Below are 17,854 nucleotides of genomic sequence, written 5' to 3' on the forward strand. Positions count from 1 at the left end.
GGTGTGTGAGCTGGAGAGAGCTCATATGGAGATATGAGGGAGAAAGGCATGAATGAGCGAAGGATTCGCGGCTTCGATGATGGTAAGGATGTTTTTTTGTCTGACAGGTCCGTTTGCGGTCAGCTTTTGAATATTTAGAGCTTGACCCCCGGAAAGACACCAAGACAATGGACGAGTGACAGTCCTGGAATGCTATGAATGCTCCCAGCGTCTGAACTGTGAAAGAGATGGACTCGCTGAGATTCGATGTCGGCATTCTCAGCCTTGTGGGGCTCGCTAAAACAGGCCTGGAGCCGCAGTTCAACAGGGGTGTACAGTAGAGAGCACAGTATGCGATTTGTGTGGAGTCGTCATTTCTCACCTCCTCTCCCCTCGTCATGAGGCGGACGAGAGATGCGAATCGGTTGGTGCAATGACGGGGAGGGCAGGTTGATGAATCGCAGGTTAGCTTAGTCGCTTGATTCGTTGTAAGATTCAAGAAAACCATACCACTTCCATAAGGCAATCATGCAACCACTCTACAACTTCTCTTTGTGCACTGTGCTTCCGAGTCTCATCTGCGGTACTAGCTCAACTACTGTAGGTTCCAGTTTCAGCTTCCCCCAATACCGACCCTTGTCAGCCTAGCGACCTCAACGTATTATAAGGGACTTCGCTACTTATAAGCTCGTAGTTTTAGAAAAGTCCTGGTTTTCGAAGAAACTAGAGTTAGGATTTAGAATAGTTAAAGCTTTAAGATATAAGGTATTAATAAGTATTCTCTTTCTACCTAACGTATTCAGTGAGCGAGCGCCCAGGATAAGCGAGCGCCTCACTTTTCTATGCGACGCGTTACCCTTACACTCAACACCAATTGTCTCATTAACCCAACATACCTCTTATTCTAAGAGAAATCTAGGGTAATTCTAGCCGTTAAAGTTATTCAGAATAACCCGAACTAACTATACGAGCCGTAGCAAAGATTTATAACTTTGCGAGTTGAACTATCCGCCTTCGACTCACCAATATTAAAGTATGATTATACTCTAAACGAACCAATGAGAGCAAAGAACTCTACTCCACTTAACACACTAATCAGAGAACAGAACGACGGGAGACGATAAGGCCTCGGGCATAGGGACTGAGTTAGTTTCCTTCGAAAATCTGTTCCATTATCGCAGGCATCAGACTTAGACCAGACATCTGAACTAAGAAATCGAATGCCCACTCGAGGATCGCACCAGTATCACAAGCAATGTCAACCCCCATCGCAATCCGCCTCCCCTCCAAATACCAACTCGCTCAAGTATCTGCCTCCAACCCCCCACCCCTCCCTTTCCTCCACCGCACCTGGACCGTAACCCACTCAACCTTGCATATGTGGCGCTCTGCCCGCAACGTGCGCATCACCTACGGCCTTCTCCCTCCGTCCTCCTCGTTCAACAACCCTCCCAGGGAAAGACTGTCGGACTTGGTGGAGTACGAAACGCTCTCCGGCTTAGGCAGTTATAAGCGCATATCCGGGGTCGACACGGCTTCCTCTGGCGGCGACACCTGCGTCTGGGACTGGCGGGGCAGCGGGTTGCTCTTCTTTGTGGGGAGTCACTGGGAGGTGCTGGGGTGGGGGGAAAGGGAGGTTCCTGGTAGGGAAGGGGAAGTGGAGAGGTGGGTTGTTACGTGGTTCGCGCCGACGCTGTTTACGGCCGAGGGATTGGATGTGTATTCGGATCGGAAGGAAGGCGGGAGTGAGGGGTTGGTTGCGGAGGTGTTGGCTGAGCTTGGGAGGGTAACGAAGGGGAAGGGAAAATTGGGGGAGCTGGTTGAGAAGGAGATGAGGACGGTTGCTATACAGTTGCCTTGGAAAGAGACGTAGGGTTATCTTTATTGGGTTTGCCGATATGAAGAATCAGCGCTGCTTGCTATCTGGTTCGTTTCTATCTTTCTCATGGTCCGAATGATAAGGGCGGCGGTTCCTCTCATCAACGCTAAGATGTCGGCTCTCATGTCTGTGTTCCCGTTGTCTGTCTCGCTTCTGACCTTTTTCCCGCAGTCGTTCCTCATGGTGCCGATGGTAACGCTCCCGCCTGTCTGGGCTATCGCCTCTCGTATCCCTTCTATCCCGGCTATGCCTCTGGCGGTCTTTGCTTTGATCCCGCTTTCTACCGCGATGGACCGAATCGTCCTGATAGCGGGCCCGTTTATCTAATCCATCATCGCGCTCTGATTCATCCGTCCTTCGTCCCCTACCCGCACGATCCTTCTCCTCTCTCCTCCGCCGTCTCTCCCGCCTCCTTCGTTCCCTCCTCTCTTCCTTTTCAAGCTCCATCAACTCCCTCTCCCTCTCTTTCACTTCTTTCCTCCGCTCCTTCTCCAGCTCCCTCACCATCTTGGCGCCCCTTTTCATCATCGCCAGCGGATCGCTCGCATCCAGTCTCGCCGCCTCCCTGACCTTCCGCTTGGGATCCTCCCCGCCCCAGACATTCTTACTCGGCACCAGCGCGCCCGACGCCTCCCCGTCAACCGAGGCATACCACGGCCCGCCGTCCGTCAGGCCCAGGCCCTCCTTGCCGGCCGCGTTGACGAAGCGCATCTGATACTGGCCCTCGAGCTCGCGCTCCTTGCGCGCGGCTTCCTCGTTTCTTTCGCGCGGACGGGCGGTCACCTCGGCTTCTGAGAAGAGCGAGATGTGCCCCTTGCTGTCGACAAGCGAAGTGAGGGATGTGGACGGCAATGGCGTGGGCGCCGCCAGCTCGCGGGCTGCACGGCCGCCGACCGAGGCGCGTTCGCGGGCAATGCGCATCTCAAAGTCGGTGTCGTCTTCGCCGTGCCGTTTGCGCTTGCGGCTGGTGCCGGTGTGGCTGGATGCGTTATCCCAATCACGGCTGCGCGACGGTGGGAGGGCGGCTTCGGGTTCGGTCGAGTCGAGCGGAGGCGGAATCTCGCCGCGCAGTATTGCTAGACGGCGCGCGGCATCGGCCTCTTGCATGCGCTGCTCCTCGGCTTCTTCACGGGCCCGAGCGGCTTCCTCGTCGCGCCGCACGCGGGCAATGTTGGCGGGGTTGTAGACGTTCCATGATTTCTTGCCAAGAAGGTGGCTGAGATGTGTTAGCAATGGATATAGTTGTAAGCAAACAAGGCAACTTACAGAGGCATGATGGCGGTGCTCGATGGAGCTCGATGGAACTTGATAGTGGAGATGGGTCGCTGGATGCACCTTGATGGTCAGTCAAAGCAGGCCAGAATGCCAAGAGGTGCCACAACCTCCGCGCGGCCGGGTCTGGGCGGATTCGACAGTTCCAAACCCACGGATTCAGACCAGGTAAGCAAGCACGAACAGACATTTAGACCCAAAAATCCGTGCCGCATGGGCCGGCTCGTTAGTGTAGAACTATTTCTTATATTCTTTCTCCATCTACTCTTCCTATTCGTCTTCGACTTTACCTTCCTCTTCCTCTTCTCGTACCTTTTATCTTCATCGTCTAATTCTTCCTTTCCTCTTGCTTTCTTATTTTCTTACTTTTCTTAGATTTTACATTTCCGTTCATGTCAGGGTAACTACCGGGAGTACTCGCCACGTTTCACGCAACCGAGAGAACGAGGGCTGGATGGTAGAGGTCCGAGGCACGGATCTCTACCTTATGCTGCAGGATAAGGTAAGATGCCAAGATCGGGTCGTGCGCTAACTAAGAAGGGGTGAATGATTAAGTGCCCCTCGACCATCCCTGCAACCGTGGGGCCGAACTGAAGTGAAACGCCGCCGTGTCCCAACGGCTCAAGCTCGTACCTTCCCTCCGTACAGCTCTCATTCACAACTGCATCTTCCTTTTCGTAGACCGGTTTTGTTGGTGCGACAAAGTTCAGGTTTCTGCTGCACAGAAGATTCCATTCCTATTTTGTTATATCAACTTGACTGCGCCATGGATCTGCGCAACAACCTGTTCGGCAGACGCGCAGGGGGCTACTCGCCCGCTCCGGCAAGACCGCAGAACCCTTCCGCCGGAGGTTATGGCGGCGACAGCTATGGCGCGGGGAACTACGGCGGCGGCGGTTACGGCAGCGCGCCAGGAGGATACCAGCTCCAGCCCGGAGGCCGACAGGTGCCGCTTCGCCTTGCTAAGGTCGAGGACAAGACACTGCAGGCGCAGTACATCTTTGGCAATATGTGAGTCGGGCGGCCTGGTTCGATCTGTGAGAGTGCTGCTGACCTGGGCCAGCTGCGCCGTGTCACCCAACGACTTCCCCCCGAACCGTGACGCCTCCGATTTGTACATACGGCTCAGCGGCAGGGCGCCTGGCGATTACGTGGTGACGGCACGCCCTACCCCCGGATTCCCCGACGGATGCATCAGCCTGTCAGATCCCCAGCGGACATGGGCCAACATCGGCATAATGGACGAGGTGCTTGGTGAGCTCTACGACCCCTTCAGCCAAGGAGGCTCCGCATACATTGGTTCCCTCGACGTCGAGATCGGCTTCGCGTCTCAGAAGAAAATGGTCGATGCTCCCTACGACCAGGACGAGCTGGAGCGCATCTTCGTAAAGAACTTTCAGAACCAGGTCTTTTCTCCGGGGCAGAGGCTGCTCATGGACGTGCATAACGTCCCCTTGGCCATCATGGTCAAGACGGTGACTTTGATCGACCTCTCTATGGAGCGGAAGCAGTCCAGCGAGCCTCCTACACGCAGCGACCCGGGGGCGCGCGGTATCCTCACGAACCAGACCAGCATCAGCTTCTACAACAGCCCCAAGTATCCCATCAAACTCAAGGGCTCCAGCAAGCGGCCTGCTGCAAATGCCATCATCAGACCGGACTTCAAATTCGAGGACATGGGCATTGGCGGCCTCGACACCGAGTTCTCCACCATCTTCCGCCGTGCCTTTGCCTCTCGCATCTTCCCCCGGGACCTCATCGACAAGCTCGGCATCATGCACGTGAAGGGCTTGCTGCTCTATGGCCCTCCTGGTACAGGAAAGACACTCATCGCGCGGCAGATCGGTAAGATGCTCAACGCCAGGGAGCCCAAGATTATCAACGGCCCGGAAGTCCTGAACAAGTACGTCGGTCAGAGCGAGGAGAACATCCGAAAGCTTTTCGCCGATGCCGAGAAGGAGTACAAGGAGAAGGGCGATGAGTCTGGCCTGCATATCATCATCTTCGACGAGTTAGACGCGGTATGTAAGCAAAGAGGTTCGGGCGCCGGTGGCGGCACGGGTGTTGGCGACAGCGTGGTCAACCAGCTCCTGTCCAAGCTGGATGGTGTCGACCAGCTCAACAACATTCTCCTCATCGGAATGACCAACCGGAAGGACATGATCGACGACGCTCTGCTGCGTCCGGGCCGTCTGGAAGTCCAGGTTGAGATTTCACTCCCTGACGAGTCGGGCCGGTTACAGATCCTCAAGATCCACACGGCCGCGATGAGGAAAAACAACATCATGGGCAGCGATGTCGACATCGCCGAGCTGGCGGCTCGGACCAAGAATTTCTCCGGTGCCGAATTGAGCGGCCTCGTCAAGGCTGCCACCTCGTTCGCCTTCCAGAGGCACACCAAGGCCGGCACCATGGCCGGCGTCAGAGAGGACGCGGGTAACATGAAGATTAGCCGACAGGACTTTCTCGATGCGCTGAACGAAGTTAAGCCCGCCTTTGGCACCGACGAGGCGGAACTCGAGAAGGTCATCGAATACGGCATCATTCATTTCTCGCCGAGCATCTCGGCCATCCTGAATCGCGGCATGCGGGAGGTTGAGACTGTGCGGCAATCAGAGAGGCTCCGGCATACCTCGGTGCTGCTCCACGGCCCACCGGGCAGCGGCAAGACGGCGCTGGCCGCACATATCGCTATGAAGTCGGGTTACCCCTTCATCAAGATCATCACACCCGCGTCGATATACAGGCATAGGGACGAATTTGCGAAGAAGGATTATTTGTACAGTGTCTTCACCGACGCCTACAAGTCGCCGTTGAGCATGCTTATCATCGGTACGTCCCGTCTCCCCTTGGTCATCCATCTCTTCACGCTGACAGTTCCCAGACAACATCGAAGAACTCATTGAGTGGAACCCGGTCGGCCCGCGGTTCTCCAACAGCTTTCTCGTGGCGCTCGTCACGCTGATTAAAAATACTCCGCCAAAGGGGCACCGCCTCCTCATCATGGTCACGACCTCGCAGCTGTCGGTCTTGGAGCAGCTCGACGTCAGAAGGGCGTTTCAATTCGAGATCCGCGTGCCCGCCGTACAAACCCTGAGCGAGATGTCGGCCGTGCTGGCCGAGTATGAAGAGCCGGAGCACATCAACCATGTGCTGAGCAAGGTCAGCGAGTATACGGGCTCGGACCGCGTAGGAGTCGGCATCAAAACCATCTTGGCCGTGAACGAGTCGGTGAGGTCTGGGGGGGTTGCGGATCCCGCAGAGCAATTTGCTGAGGAGATTGCGGGGGAGATTGCGAAGTATAACTATTCTTCTTCCGGAAGGTAGACTGGGGTTTTGCTAGATGCCTAGGTAGTGTGTGTCTGGTGGTGATAGGGATGGAATATTCTTCGGTGGCTGATTTCAAGAGTGTGCATCTATGATTGTGACAGTGACAGTGCCAAGTCGAGTTGAAGACTTGAGGTCTGAGGTAGGTAGGACAGTGAAAGGTTATGTTTACTGGGCGGGTTCGTCGTGAGTGTTTGGGGTTGTTGCGTGCCTTGAGACCGAACTTGCCTGTGAGGGAAGGAGCCAACCTCAACCGCACCTTTTTGACCGCACCTTTATGTAGGACTCTCTCGTCTCTCCTAAGCAACCACCCCCCCCTCCCTCCTCTCCCCAAAGAGCACAATGGACTAGCGTGGGAACAAGACAGACCCAAAAATGGGAGCCAGAAGGAACCATGCGAGCAACTTAGCAAGTCGCTAGTTCGACTCTGAGCTGGAGCGGGACAAAAAGGTACGCCCAACTCTGGACTGAGAATCTCTGAACCGGAGAACAAACAAACCCAACGTCGTCATGGGGAAAAGAGCCAGGCAACAGATGAACCAAAACCCGCGTGAGGACTTTCGTAACCAGCCAGCAAACTGGCTGCTGAGCTTTTTGTATTTTGTTCTCGGCGTATTTGGTATCTTATAACTGGTTCCTGCTTTTGCATATACTTGGTCATGTTGCCCAAGTCTTCTAAACGAGGTTGCGATCGCTGCCCTTTTTATCCCTTCACCTGTTACAAGCCACTTTTCATCGTCTCAAACCATGCAACAGAAGACCCATCATGCGCCACAGCCTCAGCAGCAGGGCAGGAACGAGAGTCGCTATGGTGAAACAGACTATGAGGGCGCCGCCAGGATCTGTTATGGCGCCTCCGCCGGGGCCGATAAGGTTGTGCGAGATGTATGCTAACGCGTAGAAGAACCATGCTATTTCTTGCATGTATCTGAACGGGTGGGAGAGTAAGTTTCTCGTAGGAACCATTCACCCCGGCGACGGCCGCGAGGCTGGCAAAGTACTAACCGGATGAAATAACGTTTATGGTAATAACAGAGCACGCCGCTGTTGGCCATCCAGAAGACTAGGAGTCTAAATCGTTGCTGATGTGTCAACCTCCACTTCGTTGGGAAAAGGATAATTGCCAGTGGGAGGAGCCAAGGAGGAGGTAACTAGAAGCTTGAAGTTGGTGCTTGAGAGAGAGATTCCTCGGCACAAAGCTTAAGAGAAGAGCTTACATTCCACGCGCGATCTTAAAGCGGCCCGGACCTTCTCTTGGCCCTGGGGCTGAAAGGAAGAGGTAGCCCAAGATGATACATACGTGGGCAATGAACGCAACCTTGGGCAGTATCACACGGGCCGAACTAGTAGTCTCCAGTCCGATAGGTTTCTGGACTTGAGGCGTTTTACCATGCTCAAAGGGGCGCGTGCTGGTGTTGTGGCTGTTGTTGTCGTTGTTGTGGGTGCTCGAAGGCTCCGAGTCCTTCTCGATCGATGACATTGCGGTTGAAGTCGCCAGACAGGATATGATATGACGGTTTGGGCAACTCAAGTCAAGCCGAGGCTTAAGAAGTGTACCAAAAATGAGAGAGCGTGCCGACAACAATGGGCTCTAGAAATCATAGATCCAAGGGATGACTAAGAGCATGAAGGAGTTGAGTGTTGGTGTGTACGGAACATTTCATTGCATCGCATGTCCGTTTCCCTCATTAAATCGTATGCAATCCGGAACTTCTTAAAATCCGGTATTCGAGCAACTTCCATCCACCCAAAATTCCAGACGACCACCCTTCTTCCTCACCGATTGGGCACACCACATGTGCACAGCGCCGTGCCAACCTGCAGGAGCGCTGGCCAATGGGCCATCTGACGGCGCGTCATTTGGATGCAACGAACTGAATGCGCAGCGCCACAGGTTTGGGCAGATCTTTGTGGCTTGGCTGCATCGGCTCCCTCTCGGAGGTATACTGCAAAGTATGCCTTGGACCTCCTAATCAGGGGGGATGACCGTTTGTAGCAGGACGAACTCAAAACTAACGTGAACGTTGATGGATGCCCTCCGACTAATCCTTTTACTTAGATCCCTCTTACCACTTCGTTGTCGAATCTTTGACGTAAAGCGCACTGGAGGTTCCGTCAATAGCCCAACACTTACCTTATCTTCACCCTTTTCTACCTGTCTTGTGAACTACGAATGGATTTCACCGATCTCAGAACTCGGGAAGAAAAACTCGCGACATGGGTCGATCCGCCGAACGATCGACGGCTCAGGGTCTTGACGGGATCGCTTTCTCCATTTTCAGAGGAACCCGGGCATCGAGCGCGCATCTCAGACCACGAGATACACTATGACCAGATCCAGGATCATCTCTTGAACATTCAGAGCAGCGATGCATTCGAAGACGGCACATGGCATTTCCGCGTCCTTTCTCTTCCCCGCCTCCGGTCCGGCAAGTTGGTGCTGTCCATTCCCAAGCAAGCCTTCCAGAAGATCCAAGAGGCATGGCACCTCCACCCGCGCACCATCGAAGTCTTCCTCTCCAACAACGGGGCCTTCGCCACGTTCAACTCTTGCCCCGGCGGACGGACATCACTTGTTATGAAAGTGGCCAGTTCACGCGCCACAGGCTTCGACTGCGTCTCCGTGAATTGCGATCCCGGCCGTCGGACAACCTATGTTCTGTACCAGCATCTCAGCGACGAAGACACCGTCTTCGCCACGCTGCTCTCTACTCCGGAGCTGTGCATTGACCCTCATTTCTTCGTCGGGGCCCTGTACCGCTCGCACCATCAGCACATTGAGGCCCACCGTCTCACCATCGACGACACGATTCTTGGGATCGAGCGAGCGACCAACATCGGCACCCCAGGTAGGCTCGCATCTCCTTGGCTGCGTCGCAGTCTGGACGAGCCTCCCGCTTCCGAGGACCCGAAGCGCGTCATACAGAGACTTAGTTACTGTCAGACTGATCTTGCCGTCCTTGGGCACGCCGCGCGATGTAGCCTGGAATGCGGACGATGGCTTGTCCAGTCCATTGACGAGAAACTACACTATGAGCAAGGTCTGCAGCAAGTAGGGGAAGGGACCAGCCGCTCCCAGGACCTCGAGCAGCGGGACCAAGCAATTTCCGACAGCCTACGGGTGGCACAGCTGATGGTTCGTGACGAGGTTGAATACATCCGGAGGCGGACTGCCATACTGCTGTCGCAGGTGGAGCAATTGAGACACAGAACTCAAAGCCAGACTGATTTTGTGGGTCTCCATTGTTGACGGCTTCTGTAATAACCCTGTGACGACTAACATTTTGATCAGATGCTGAGCACCATCACACAAAAAGACTCCGAGTATACGGCCGCCATAGCAGTCGACGGCAAGCGCGACAGCATCGCCATGAGGACCATCTCCATTCTCGGCATCATCTACCTGCCGCCTACATTTGTAGCCACCTTGTTCAGCGTTGACATGTTCGAATGGGGACACGGATCCGACTCGGGCAGCGAAGTGTTTGCCCTGCGGGCATCGCCAAGTGTATGGATATACTTCGCGGTGACGGTGCCCCTGACGCTGGCGACGTTCGTCGTGTGGGTTCTCTGGGCTAAAAAAGAGAACCAAAAGACCAGCCAGCGGTTCATGGCGTATCGCACCCAGGCCCCTGAGCAGAGCGCTGCTGCTTCTGAGGCGACAAGCACAACAGGGTTTGTTTCCGGAGAGAAGATGGTATAAGGGCAAGAAACACGCCCATGACTGAACATGTCTTTGACATCTTTATCTATCGCCATCGCTCAGTGTAACGGTCTCAGGTAGTATATTGCAACTAGCTGATGACGACTCTACGAGTACACTGAACTTGGAGAAGAAAAGGAGAGACGACAGACTCTGGTAGCTCGCAAGCATACTTATCCTCGTAGGCGCGCTGGTCTGGGCGCGTTGCTAGAAGGTTCGGTGTGCTGTGGGGCGAGTGGGAATAGCCTCATCAGGGGTCTTGGTATTGGCCGAGAGTCGCCGAGGCTCGCACCGGGCCCAGCCCGTTACACTCAGCGCTAGGATGATATCTAGTGTGAGTGACCTAGGCGCAGAGTTGCCAATATCACTGCCGTAACATACTAGGCGAGTAAGAGATTCCCGGCATGAGCAGTTGTTACAACCCAGCCCCGATTTGCTTGTTGATGTGATACATGGCAGGCCGAGTTAGAAAATGGAGAAACTGGGGGTGTAAGGAAGAAGGAGACAAAGGTAGGAAAATAAAAAGATAAAAACAACTAACGTTAACTAGTTATATAGAGGAAAAAGGAAGGAAGAAGAAAGGTGAAGAAGTAACGTCACAAAAAGAGATAAGATAATACCGTCAAGAGACTAATAACTAACGTACCTACCGTTTACTAATGATAAGTTAGTTTTTACAGTTTTTATTTCGTGCCTAAGCTCCGCGCTAACAAACGAACTAAGGTCTGATTGTACAAATGCCACACAGCTTCTCTCCCTAGATTCTTTCTCCATTACTCCTTCAGCTGGCAACCTAGTCCATGTGTGCGGGCGCCATTCTATCAAGATCCTTTTCCCTCATGTCTCATTGGCCGGATACAAATCCCGCCCAGACTTCCCTCCCGTGTCAGTAGGGACTGGGAATTTCCCAGCAGGGAGGGTTGCACGTCTCAAATCTGGTGTTGGGGTCATGAGTAAAGCCGTGGCAGGTGCCTACCAGTATTACGTAAGCTTAGCAAGTCCTGATGAATCCAGTGAGCCACAATGCTAGGTCGAGTTAGCCAGGTGCTTGTAGTGGCCATCCCGTCAGAACATTGACAATAATTACCAATGCCTTCTTGGGGATCGGCTCTGTTTGGGGACCGTGAGCGGCAGGGACAGCAGGTTGAACTCAGGCGGCGCTAGCGGGCCAAGCATGAAGCAAAAGATGTCCTACTGGTTCTCGCACCAGCTTGGGCCCTGCGCCATGACGTTGCCCTCCAGAAGGGCGAAAAGAGTGACGATGACGAGCTTGAGCTGCATGGTAACAATCAAGTGTCGTCCTTGTTGCTGGAGCTCTGTCACGGGGAGGTGAAAGCTCAGGAACAGGTGATGGAAGCGGAATCTCAATAATTGAGGCTGCTGTGAGAACATGAATTTGAAGGAGACGACGACGGTGTGGCTGGGATGACTCGACTGAAGAATGTTCAAGCTGTTCTGCTGTGCAAGACAGAACTTGCAGAGATGAACTGATATCTTATACAAATGGATCATTCTCTCCCCCCCGCCCGGGCGGGGGGAAACTCATGGTTGTTGTGTCACGAGCTAGTAGAGACTGCATTAAGTTCTGTCCGTTTCCAATAGCCCAGGGGTTACATTTGCGAGACGTAGGTAACCAAACCTAACAGGTATGTTCGGATGGAGCGTACGAAAGGCTGCATGAGTGTCTTGAGTCTCTGATTCGACCGTTCGAGTGATGGAGATAATGCCTGGATATTATATCTCCACTCCCAGTTTTAATTACCTGTAGTCCAGTTGTTGGCTTTTACCCTATCAAATGCTCATCGGCCCCCAAACTCCCCTTACTGTGTAGTCTTGTGTGTTGATGTCAAGTCAGAAGGACAGGAAGGCCGCAAGTGCTGATGACGCTACCAGGCGTGACCAAGTTTTTTGGAAATGACAAAGAAGGTAGTATGGATTGTAAGGTAGTATTAGGAATGTTACGTTGGTTGACTCCTATCATTGCCAACAAAGATATGGTACTCGACATGATCAGAGGATGGGCTGCGATGTGTCGGTTCGCCTCTCAGTCTACGAACTACCGTCACTACCGGTTCCGGAAACTGCAGGTCGATCAGGCCCGAGAAGCTGCATGGGAGACCGGTGGCTGACCAGTCTGTTCGATCGTTGCACTGCCTCCCTAACCGGGCCGTTCGTCTGTTCGGCAACGAGCAACATGTTGTTCATCATGCCCCTGACCAACGACCCGAGACCCTCCGAGCCGTGACCCATTTCGTCTTTACGGACATCCCCTGCTGCCAACGAATTTATCTCGTCCAGACGATGCAGCCACCATGTCCATCGTTGGGGGCTGAATCCTCCATGCCGGGGTGCTTCTCCCGTTATTCGACCGGAAGGAGCGGCGTCAGAGGACACAATCAGCTCACCCAACCGACCAACCTCAACTGGAAACCGGTCTTCCCGCTCGGCATCCGAAAGCTGCACGAGCTTCCTCCCTGCCGTAAACAACCAGGCGTTGGCAGCAGGCAGGAGGTCTGCCACACTGAGCCGTCGAAGTTGCCGCGCAGAGTCCTGGTCTGTGGCAATCAGGGGACCGAGCGATCGACGTGTTTCCAGCGCTTCACGGAGGACCTCGAGCGCGATGCCGCAGAGGGCATCGTCGGCTGCTGCACCAGCGGCCGCGAGCTGGGCCAGAAACTGGGCGCCGCTGAGACGCTGGGCGGAACTCATGGCTGCGCTTTCGTTGATCCAGTGGGCTGTCATGTCTGGCACCAGGAAGGGCAGGTCCGTCCAGATGAGGGAGCCGTCAAACGTAACGGCCGCCTGGGGTTCATTGTTTCTGTCACGGTCTCTCTCGCCCGAGGCATCATCAGGCTTGAATCCTTGGATCAGCACGACACCCTGCTCCCGCGCCTGAATGATGTGCAGCGCGAGCCAATCCAGCTTGGGGCTGTCAGGGGCCGTGTTGATGGCGCCGTGCCAGAATGTGTGCCACAGGCCGTGCATGTCAATGTCGAGCAGCGCAGCATCCGGGCCGGGCAACGGGGCGGATGCAAGGCACGAGCTGATCGAGACCAGCATGCTCCATGCTGACTGCTGACTGCCACAGCGTGTTACCGTCCTCGTCCTGCCGGGCCGATTGGGCGTTGGCCTCCTGTGCAATGACCGAGACCTTTTTGCGGTTGGCGATGCTGGTCATGTTGGTGATGCTGTCGCCGTCTTAACGTTTGATGGGGATCAATGATTGTGACGTTGGATTTGCGGAAGAGGACTCAGAAGGGAGTGAGCGGAGTGAACTGGCGTTGACCAAGGCCAGGTCGGATCATTCGGTTGCGGTTTCTATAACTTCTATATGAACGACAGACGTAAGTCATGTACATCCGGTTCTGTTCCGGTAAAGCCGTGTAACCAACCTAACAGAAAGCCATGCAGTTGCTAAGATTTTAGTAAGCTTCACCGACGTGAAGAACAGATAATCATCGCACGGCACTGCAGACGGAGATAGTCCGGGCTTTTGTTTCCATATGCAGATGGTGGTGACCTTGCCCCTGCGGTCAAACCGTTTCGGAAGGTCATGTTCTCAGTGACGGACCATCCCAACCGTAACCCCAAGCAAGGTACCAGGTGGTTGGCGGACACGTCCGAGAGTGTTCCGGGCCACGTAGCAACAGATCAAGTTCATTGTGCCAAGATGCGCTGCGGCATCGCATCTACGAGCAGCCAGCCAGCCGATGAATTGTTGTCTATATTGGAGGATACAATCCAGCCCTGGTTTGTCTGTTAGCGCGGCACATAGCGGGCACCAGACATGAACAGGAAAATGGAATTCAAGGATACTAACATAACAAGAAGGAAGACAAGAAATGGAAAACTAGAATATAGAGGTACCTAGTGACGAAAAGTCCGACAAGAGGAAATAGGAAAACGGAGATGAAAATGGAGATAAAGATGATGGAAGATAGTAAAGATGGGGATAGAAACGAAGCCGAGCAGAAAGAGGAACAGGAAGACGGAATGAATATAAGGCTAACGTTAGAGTGATGAAAAGACAAAGAAGTGCGTTAAATAGTAACTTACCTCAAATTCGACGCTAATAAACAAACAAGGGTTGAATTATATTGTACCATTGAATCGTTCAGTCAACCAATAATGACCGAGAGAGCCAGAGTGGTGTTGAAAGGAGATGCCCACAACCAGTCAACAGTCCGAGTCTTCTATCAGCCTGTCAGGAAAAATGGTATAAATACCCTCTGTACCTGCCATCAGAGCGTCCCTGAGCGATTATATGGGGCGTCTTTCCATCGTCGCCAGCTCTACTTCATCCAAGTCTACCCAGGTCGCTGCCATCATGAAACCGACAGCTCTGGTCCCCCTTATTCTCCTATTTTTCACGGCGATCCCCGGCGTCCTCCGCCTCGCTGTGCCCGGCGAGGTCCTCCTGGAGCGCCAGAACGACGTTACCTGCGAGAGACCTGGGCTCAAGGTCACAAACATCACTGCCGTAATAAACGAGACGAGCACTCTCGACAAGCGCAACGACAATGGAGTACGTGGTCGTACACCGTCCACCTACCTTATGTCCATTGCTTGGCGCATTAACTAACCCATAGGCCCATGATCAATAATTTTGTACCGCCAGAGCACAGACTTGCTCTTGCTCTCTATGCTGGCAAGGCGGTAGCTTCGTCTGCCTGGGCTATTGCAACTGTCTCGTGACTCTCCCGGTATGTTTCCGTCTTCCTCGCACCCCTCTCTTTCCCTCCGCCATAACGCAGAATGTTTCATGTTGTGATGCTGACGGGCGTCGTTGTCCAGTGCACCAATGATGGTAATGATTGTTTTTATGATACCGGCAATGGGGGATGCTGCTGTACGTGAGAAAGGGTGTCTCTGGCATGAACAGCCCGAATCTAGCCGGCATGCTGCGTTGACCTCCATGCCATGTTGAGCCCGTGGCGAAGAGAGTTTATCTTTTTGTCATCGCTGTAGTGGAGCTGGAAGTTCTTCGGCTGGCTCGGGGGCAGTGACTGATGTAAAGCTTGACTCGGTTGATGGATCTGAGAGTACCCGTTGACAAACCCCCTGACATTGAGACCTTCCCAATTCCAAGCCCAGCTGAGACCATACAGAGTGACTGCCCTCTCCTCGTTGATCATTCGTCGAAATAAGCCTGACGTTCGGCATGTGCGCCAGCGTCCTGGTTTCGTGAAGCATTTCACCAAGGCGGAGAGAACAAACCCGCTTCGGAAAGCGATTGATTTACGACTCGGAGAATCAGCGGATATATTGGAAACGGAATGATCCAAGAGAGCAAGGGATGAGTGTATACATACCGTACGTAAAATATCTAAGCCTAATGCTATATACCAAGGACAACGAAGGGGAAGGTTGTCGTAAGGTGAGATGAAAAACCAGATAACCCTCGAGCAATATTCTCGGCCGCTTGTTCAGGTTTCGTATTGCAGAAATAACGACCCCAACCATCCCTAATGCTGCCCGCCCGCCCGCCCACCTGACCGCTCGTCCACGGAACGCCGAAGAGAACCCATCAACAGGCCCATATAACCGTGACAAAATCAACCATGTTCCCAATTGCGGCAGCTGGCCTCCCTCAATTAGCTTACAGCACCTCGGTCTTCTTCTGAAACATCATCCCAACCCCCAACGATGCCCTTACAAACCCGCCGTCTCTTCTGTGCAAAAATAAGAAGAAAAATAGGAGAAAATGAAGGCAAAACAGAAAATAAAGTGACTTAACCCCTATTTCAAGCAGTCTTCCTCTTCCTCGGCAACCCCATTGCCTTACGCGCCTTGAGATCGCCCTCGGCAAGCCACTTGCACGCCTTGACAAGCTGCACAACATTGATGATCTGCTTGAGCGCCATGACGGGGAAGCTGACGCCCGCGAGGACCCAGGGCCAGAAGCTGTCCATCTTGTTGGCGCGGGCGAGCTCCAGCGCCCCGGCGCTGTGCGGGTTGGCAAAGATGAGCTTGAGCAGTGAAGAGTTGACCTGCGCGCCCTGGTGGAGCGCCTCAGCCGCTGGTTCCGGCACCGTTTGGAGGAGGGACGGCGAGAGCAACGGGGACGAGAAGGAGAGCAGGTATAGCGCGATGAAGAAGGCTTCGTTGAGGGCGCAGGCTACGAAGAGGACCGTCTGGAAGGGAAGATGTTAGTCCGTGTGCGTGTGTACATCTAGCCGTAAAGTCAGGGGTGAGCGCACCTTGTTGGTGTAGTACAGTGATAGAATACGGCTGCGCGAGGCGTCGACGTTCTTGTGGCTGCTTTCGGAGCCGGCCATAGCCAGCGTCGCGTACATGTGTATGTAGTGGCTCGCCAGGTCGAGCGAGATCAGGCCCTGGAAGAGGATGGCCCAGCGGGGGAAGGCCGACGACAGGAAGACGAGCAGGCAGGCCGTGGTGCAGCGGTCCGTCACCATGTCGAGGACAGCGCCGAAGCGGGTCGACTGCTCAAAGTAGCGCGCCGCGTAGCCGTCGAGCGCATCGAGTAAGCAGGACACGGTGTACAACAGGGAGCAGGTGCGGGGGTGCAGCGGCATGTAATAGAGCGAGGCGACGGCGAGGACGATGCGGGAGTAGCCTGGGAGAGTTTCGTGTTAGGGAGAGATGCGCTGGCAGTATTGACACTTGTTATGCGTACCAATGATGTTTGGCCACAGTAAAAAGATGTTCTCCTGAGACTCGTCGGCGGCGGCAGTGTCGGTTGTGCGGACCTTTTCATTGCCATTGGCGCCCTGCATGGCCTCGTTATCTTGGCCCTTGAGCTCGGAGGAGGCTGTTGCGGCGCCCTGGCGCCGGTTCTTTGCTCCGGCCATGGTTCTTCACTCGTTGGTTATAAAGTGTGAATGGTCGTGTTCTGTCTCAGTTTGTTGGGATCGATGTAGGAGCCGCTGGTCGCTCTGGGCTGTGCGAAATCTGGTTTCGGATGACGCGGAAGTGCGATATGGTCTATGGTTATCTGGTATCAAAGATAGCGCGGCGGGCTTGATGCGCTCGACGAAACTGGGCTGCTGGGCTGCGCAATGCCCACGGCGTCGAAGGGGGCGACTTAATCCTGAATGAGCGTGAGTTTCGCGTGGTTGTGGGAATCGGCAGCCGGATGCCGGGAGGTTGTCGGGATCTCGGGCAGGACAGAGGTTGTGGATGGCCGGGCTGCAGTAACAAGTGGATATCTCAGGTCTGAAACGTATGGCGCGTTTTTGGAAAACCCCGCAAAAAACCGCCCAGCCCTTTGATATCACTTTCAGAGAGGTAATTTTGGCAGTCCTCCCGTATTGCCCGGCAATCACGCAGTAGATTTCTTTAAAAAGCCATTAGCTAATGCAGCTCGTCGAGCTCAAAAGATTGATATCCTTTGGAAATGATGCATTTTTGTGGTTGTCGAGATGCACGAGCTTCAATTCCGGGAAGGCATTTCGCTCCCCTGGAACCGGCCGTCTGGCACCCTAAAAATTGGCGCCCAATCCACTAATCATTTAGGGCTCAACGCACTAATTTCAGGACTTCAGATCTCAACGACAGTTATCAATCTCAGGGCTACAGTACATACATTGGACGCTATATGACACTTGCACCCTTTCCACCCACCTCCCTGCCCCCCCCCCCGAAAAAAAGAAAAACCAAAGAACGAAAAAAAAGAAGAACAGCCAAGCAACCCCCTTTTCACGCTTCCGCGGCCATCTACGCTCCAGATCCCC

General features: G+C 54.0%; 8 protein-coding genes across 8 annotated transcripts; 4 read left to right on the forward strand and 4 right to left on the reverse strand.

The window, feature by feature from the left end:
• The first annotated feature begins 1,106 nt into the window (after window positions 1-1,106).
• On the forward strand, window positions 1,107-1,956 carry N657DRAFT_646618 (uncharacterized protein). The gene has a single exon (XM_062793153.1). The coding sequence runs from the start codon at window positions 1,235-1,237 to the stop codon at window positions 1,850-1,852; it is 618 nt and encodes a 205-aa protein (XP_062646636.1). The 5' UTR covers window positions 1,107-1,234; the 3' UTR covers window positions 1,853-1,956.
• On the reverse strand, window positions 1,886-3,132 carry N657DRAFT_634839 (uncharacterized protein; the record flags this gene model as incomplete). Its single annotated transcript, XM_062791307.1, has 2 exons — window positions 1,886-3,074; window positions 3,125-3,132. 2 exons carry the CDS (start codon window positions 3,130-3,132, stop codon window positions 1,886-1,888), a joined length of 1,197 nt encoding a protein of 398 aa, XP_062646637.1.
• A 268-nt stretch (window positions 3,133-3,400) lies between these two features.
• On the forward strand, window positions 3,401-6,608 carry N657DRAFT_646620 (vesicular-fusion protein SEC18). The gene is made up of 3 exons (XM_062793154.1): window positions 3,401-4,141; window positions 4,194-5,962; window positions 6,015-6,608. Exons 1-3 carry the CDS (start codon window positions 3,897-3,899, stop codon window positions 6,455-6,457), a joined length of 2,457 nt encoding a protein of 818 aa, XP_062646638.1. The 5' UTR covers window positions 3,401-3,896; the 3' UTR covers window positions 6,458-6,608.
• A 189-nt stretch (window positions 6,609-6,797) lies between these two features.
• On the reverse strand, window positions 6,798-7,814 carry N657DRAFT_646621 (uncharacterized protein). The gene is made up of 2 exons (XM_062793155.1): window positions 7,463-7,814; window positions 6,798-7,385 (listed from the first exon to the last, which is right to left on the reverse strand). Exons 1-2 carry the CDS (start codon window positions 7,510-7,512, stop codon window positions 7,190-7,192), a joined length of 246 nt encoding a protein of 81 aa, XP_062646639.1. The 5' UTR covers window positions 7,513-7,814; the 3' UTR covers window positions 6,798-7,189.
• A 446-nt stretch (window positions 7,815-8,260) lies between these two features.
• Window positions 8,261-10,478, forward strand: N657DRAFT_646622 (uncharacterized protein). The gene is made up of 2 exons (XM_062793156.1): window positions 8,261-9,689; window positions 9,750-10,478. The coding sequence occupies exons 1-2, from the start codon at window positions 8,631-8,633 to the stop codon at window positions 10,158-10,160; spliced, it is 1,470 nt and encodes a 489-aa protein (XP_062646640.1). The 5' UTR covers window positions 8,261-8,630; the 3' UTR covers window positions 10,161-10,478.
• Window positions 10,479-11,967: 1,489 nt separating this feature from the next.
• On the reverse strand, window positions 11,968-13,559 carry N657DRAFT_646627 (uncharacterized protein). The gene has a single exon (XM_062793157.1). The coding sequence runs from the start codon at window positions 13,218-13,220 to the stop codon at window positions 12,210-12,212; it is 1,011 nt and encodes a 336-aa protein (XP_062646641.1). The 5' UTR covers window positions 13,221-13,559; the 3' UTR covers window positions 11,968-12,209.
• Window positions 13,560-14,286: 727 nt separating this feature from the next.
• N657DRAFT_672654 (uncharacterized protein) lies at window positions 14,287-15,240 on the forward strand (the record flags this gene model as incomplete). The annotated part of the gene is made up of 3 exons (XM_062795647.1): window positions 14,287-14,685; window positions 14,750-14,863; window positions 14,955-15,240. Coding segments are annotated over 2 exons (407 nt in total), but the record flags the coding sequence as incomplete, so codon positions are not given.
• A 408-nt stretch (window positions 15,241-15,648) lies between these two features.
• N657DRAFT_672655 (uncharacterized protein) lies at window positions 15,649-17,443 on the reverse strand. Its single transcript, XM_062795648.1, has 3 exons — window positions 16,798-17,443; window positions 16,361-16,737; window positions 15,649-16,294 (listed from the first exon to the last, which is right to left on the reverse strand). The coding sequence occupies exons 1-3, from the start codon at window positions 16,970-16,972 to the stop codon at window positions 15,905-15,907; spliced, it is 942 nt and encodes a 313-aa protein (XP_062646643.1). The 5' UTR covers window positions 16,973-17,443; the 3' UTR covers window positions 15,649-15,904.
• Window positions 17,444-17,854: the final 411 nt, after the last annotated feature.

Source organism: Parathielavia appendiculata, assembly GCF_033297405.1.
Source record: "Parathielavia appendiculata strain CBS 731.68 unplaced genomic scaffold N657scaffold_8, whole genome shotgun sequence".
Lineage (NCBI taxonomy): Eukaryota > Fungi > Ascomycota > Sordariomycetes > Sordariales > Chaetomiaceae > Parathielavia > Parathielavia appendiculata.

Excerpts from the sequence above, each read along its gene's own strand:
- N657DRAFT_646618 (XM_062793153.1), top strand. The coding sequence starts at position 1,235 with ATGTCAACCCCCATCGCAATCCGCCTCCCCTCCAAATACCAACTCGCT.
- N657DRAFT_646620 (XM_062793154.1), top strand. The coding sequence starts at position 3,897 with ATGGATCTGCGCAACAACCTGTTCGGCAGACGCGCAGGGGGCTACTCG. Across the intron at positions 4,142-4,193 it reads CAGTACATCTTTGGCAATAT|CTGCGCCGTGTCACCCAACG; the intron begins GTGAGTCGGGCG and ends GACCTGGGCCAG. Across the intron at positions 5,963-6,014 it reads GTTGAGCATGCTTATCATCG|ACAACATCGAAGAACTCATT; the intron begins GTACGTCCCGTC and ends GACAGTTCCCAG.
- N657DRAFT_646621 (XM_062793155.1), bottom strand. The coding sequence starts at position 7,512 with ATGGCCAACAGCGGCGTGCTCTGTTATTACCATAAACGTTATTTCATC. Across the intron at positions 7,386-7,462 it reads CATAAACGTTATTTCATCCG|ATACATGCAAGAAATAGCAT; the intron begins GTTAGTACTTTG and ends CCACCCGTTCAG.
- N657DRAFT_646622 (XM_062793156.1), top strand. The coding sequence starts at position 8,631 with ATGGATTTCACCGATCTCAGAACTCGGGAAGAAAAACTCGCGACATGG. Across the intron at positions 9,690-9,749 it reads CTCAAAGCCAGACTGATTTT|ATGCTGAGCACCATCACACA; the intron begins GTGGGTCTCCAT and ends CATTTTGATCAG.
- N657DRAFT_646627 (XM_062793157.1), bottom strand. The coding sequence starts at position 13,220 with ATGCTGGTCTCGATCAGCTCGTGCCTTGCATCCGCCCCGTTGCCCGGC.
- N657DRAFT_672655 (XM_062795648.1), bottom strand. The coding sequence starts at position 16,972 with ATGGCCGGAGCAAAGAACCGGCGCCAGGGCGCCGCAACAGCCTCCTCC. Across the intron at positions 16,738-16,797 it reads ACTGTGGCCAAACATCATTG|GCTACTCCCGCATCGTCCTC; the intron begins GTACGCATAACA and ends AAACTCTCCCAG. Across the intron at positions 16,295-16,360 it reads CACTGTACTACACCAACAAG|ACGGTCCTCTTCGTAGCCTG; the intron begins GTGCGCTCACCC and ends CTTCCCTTCCAG.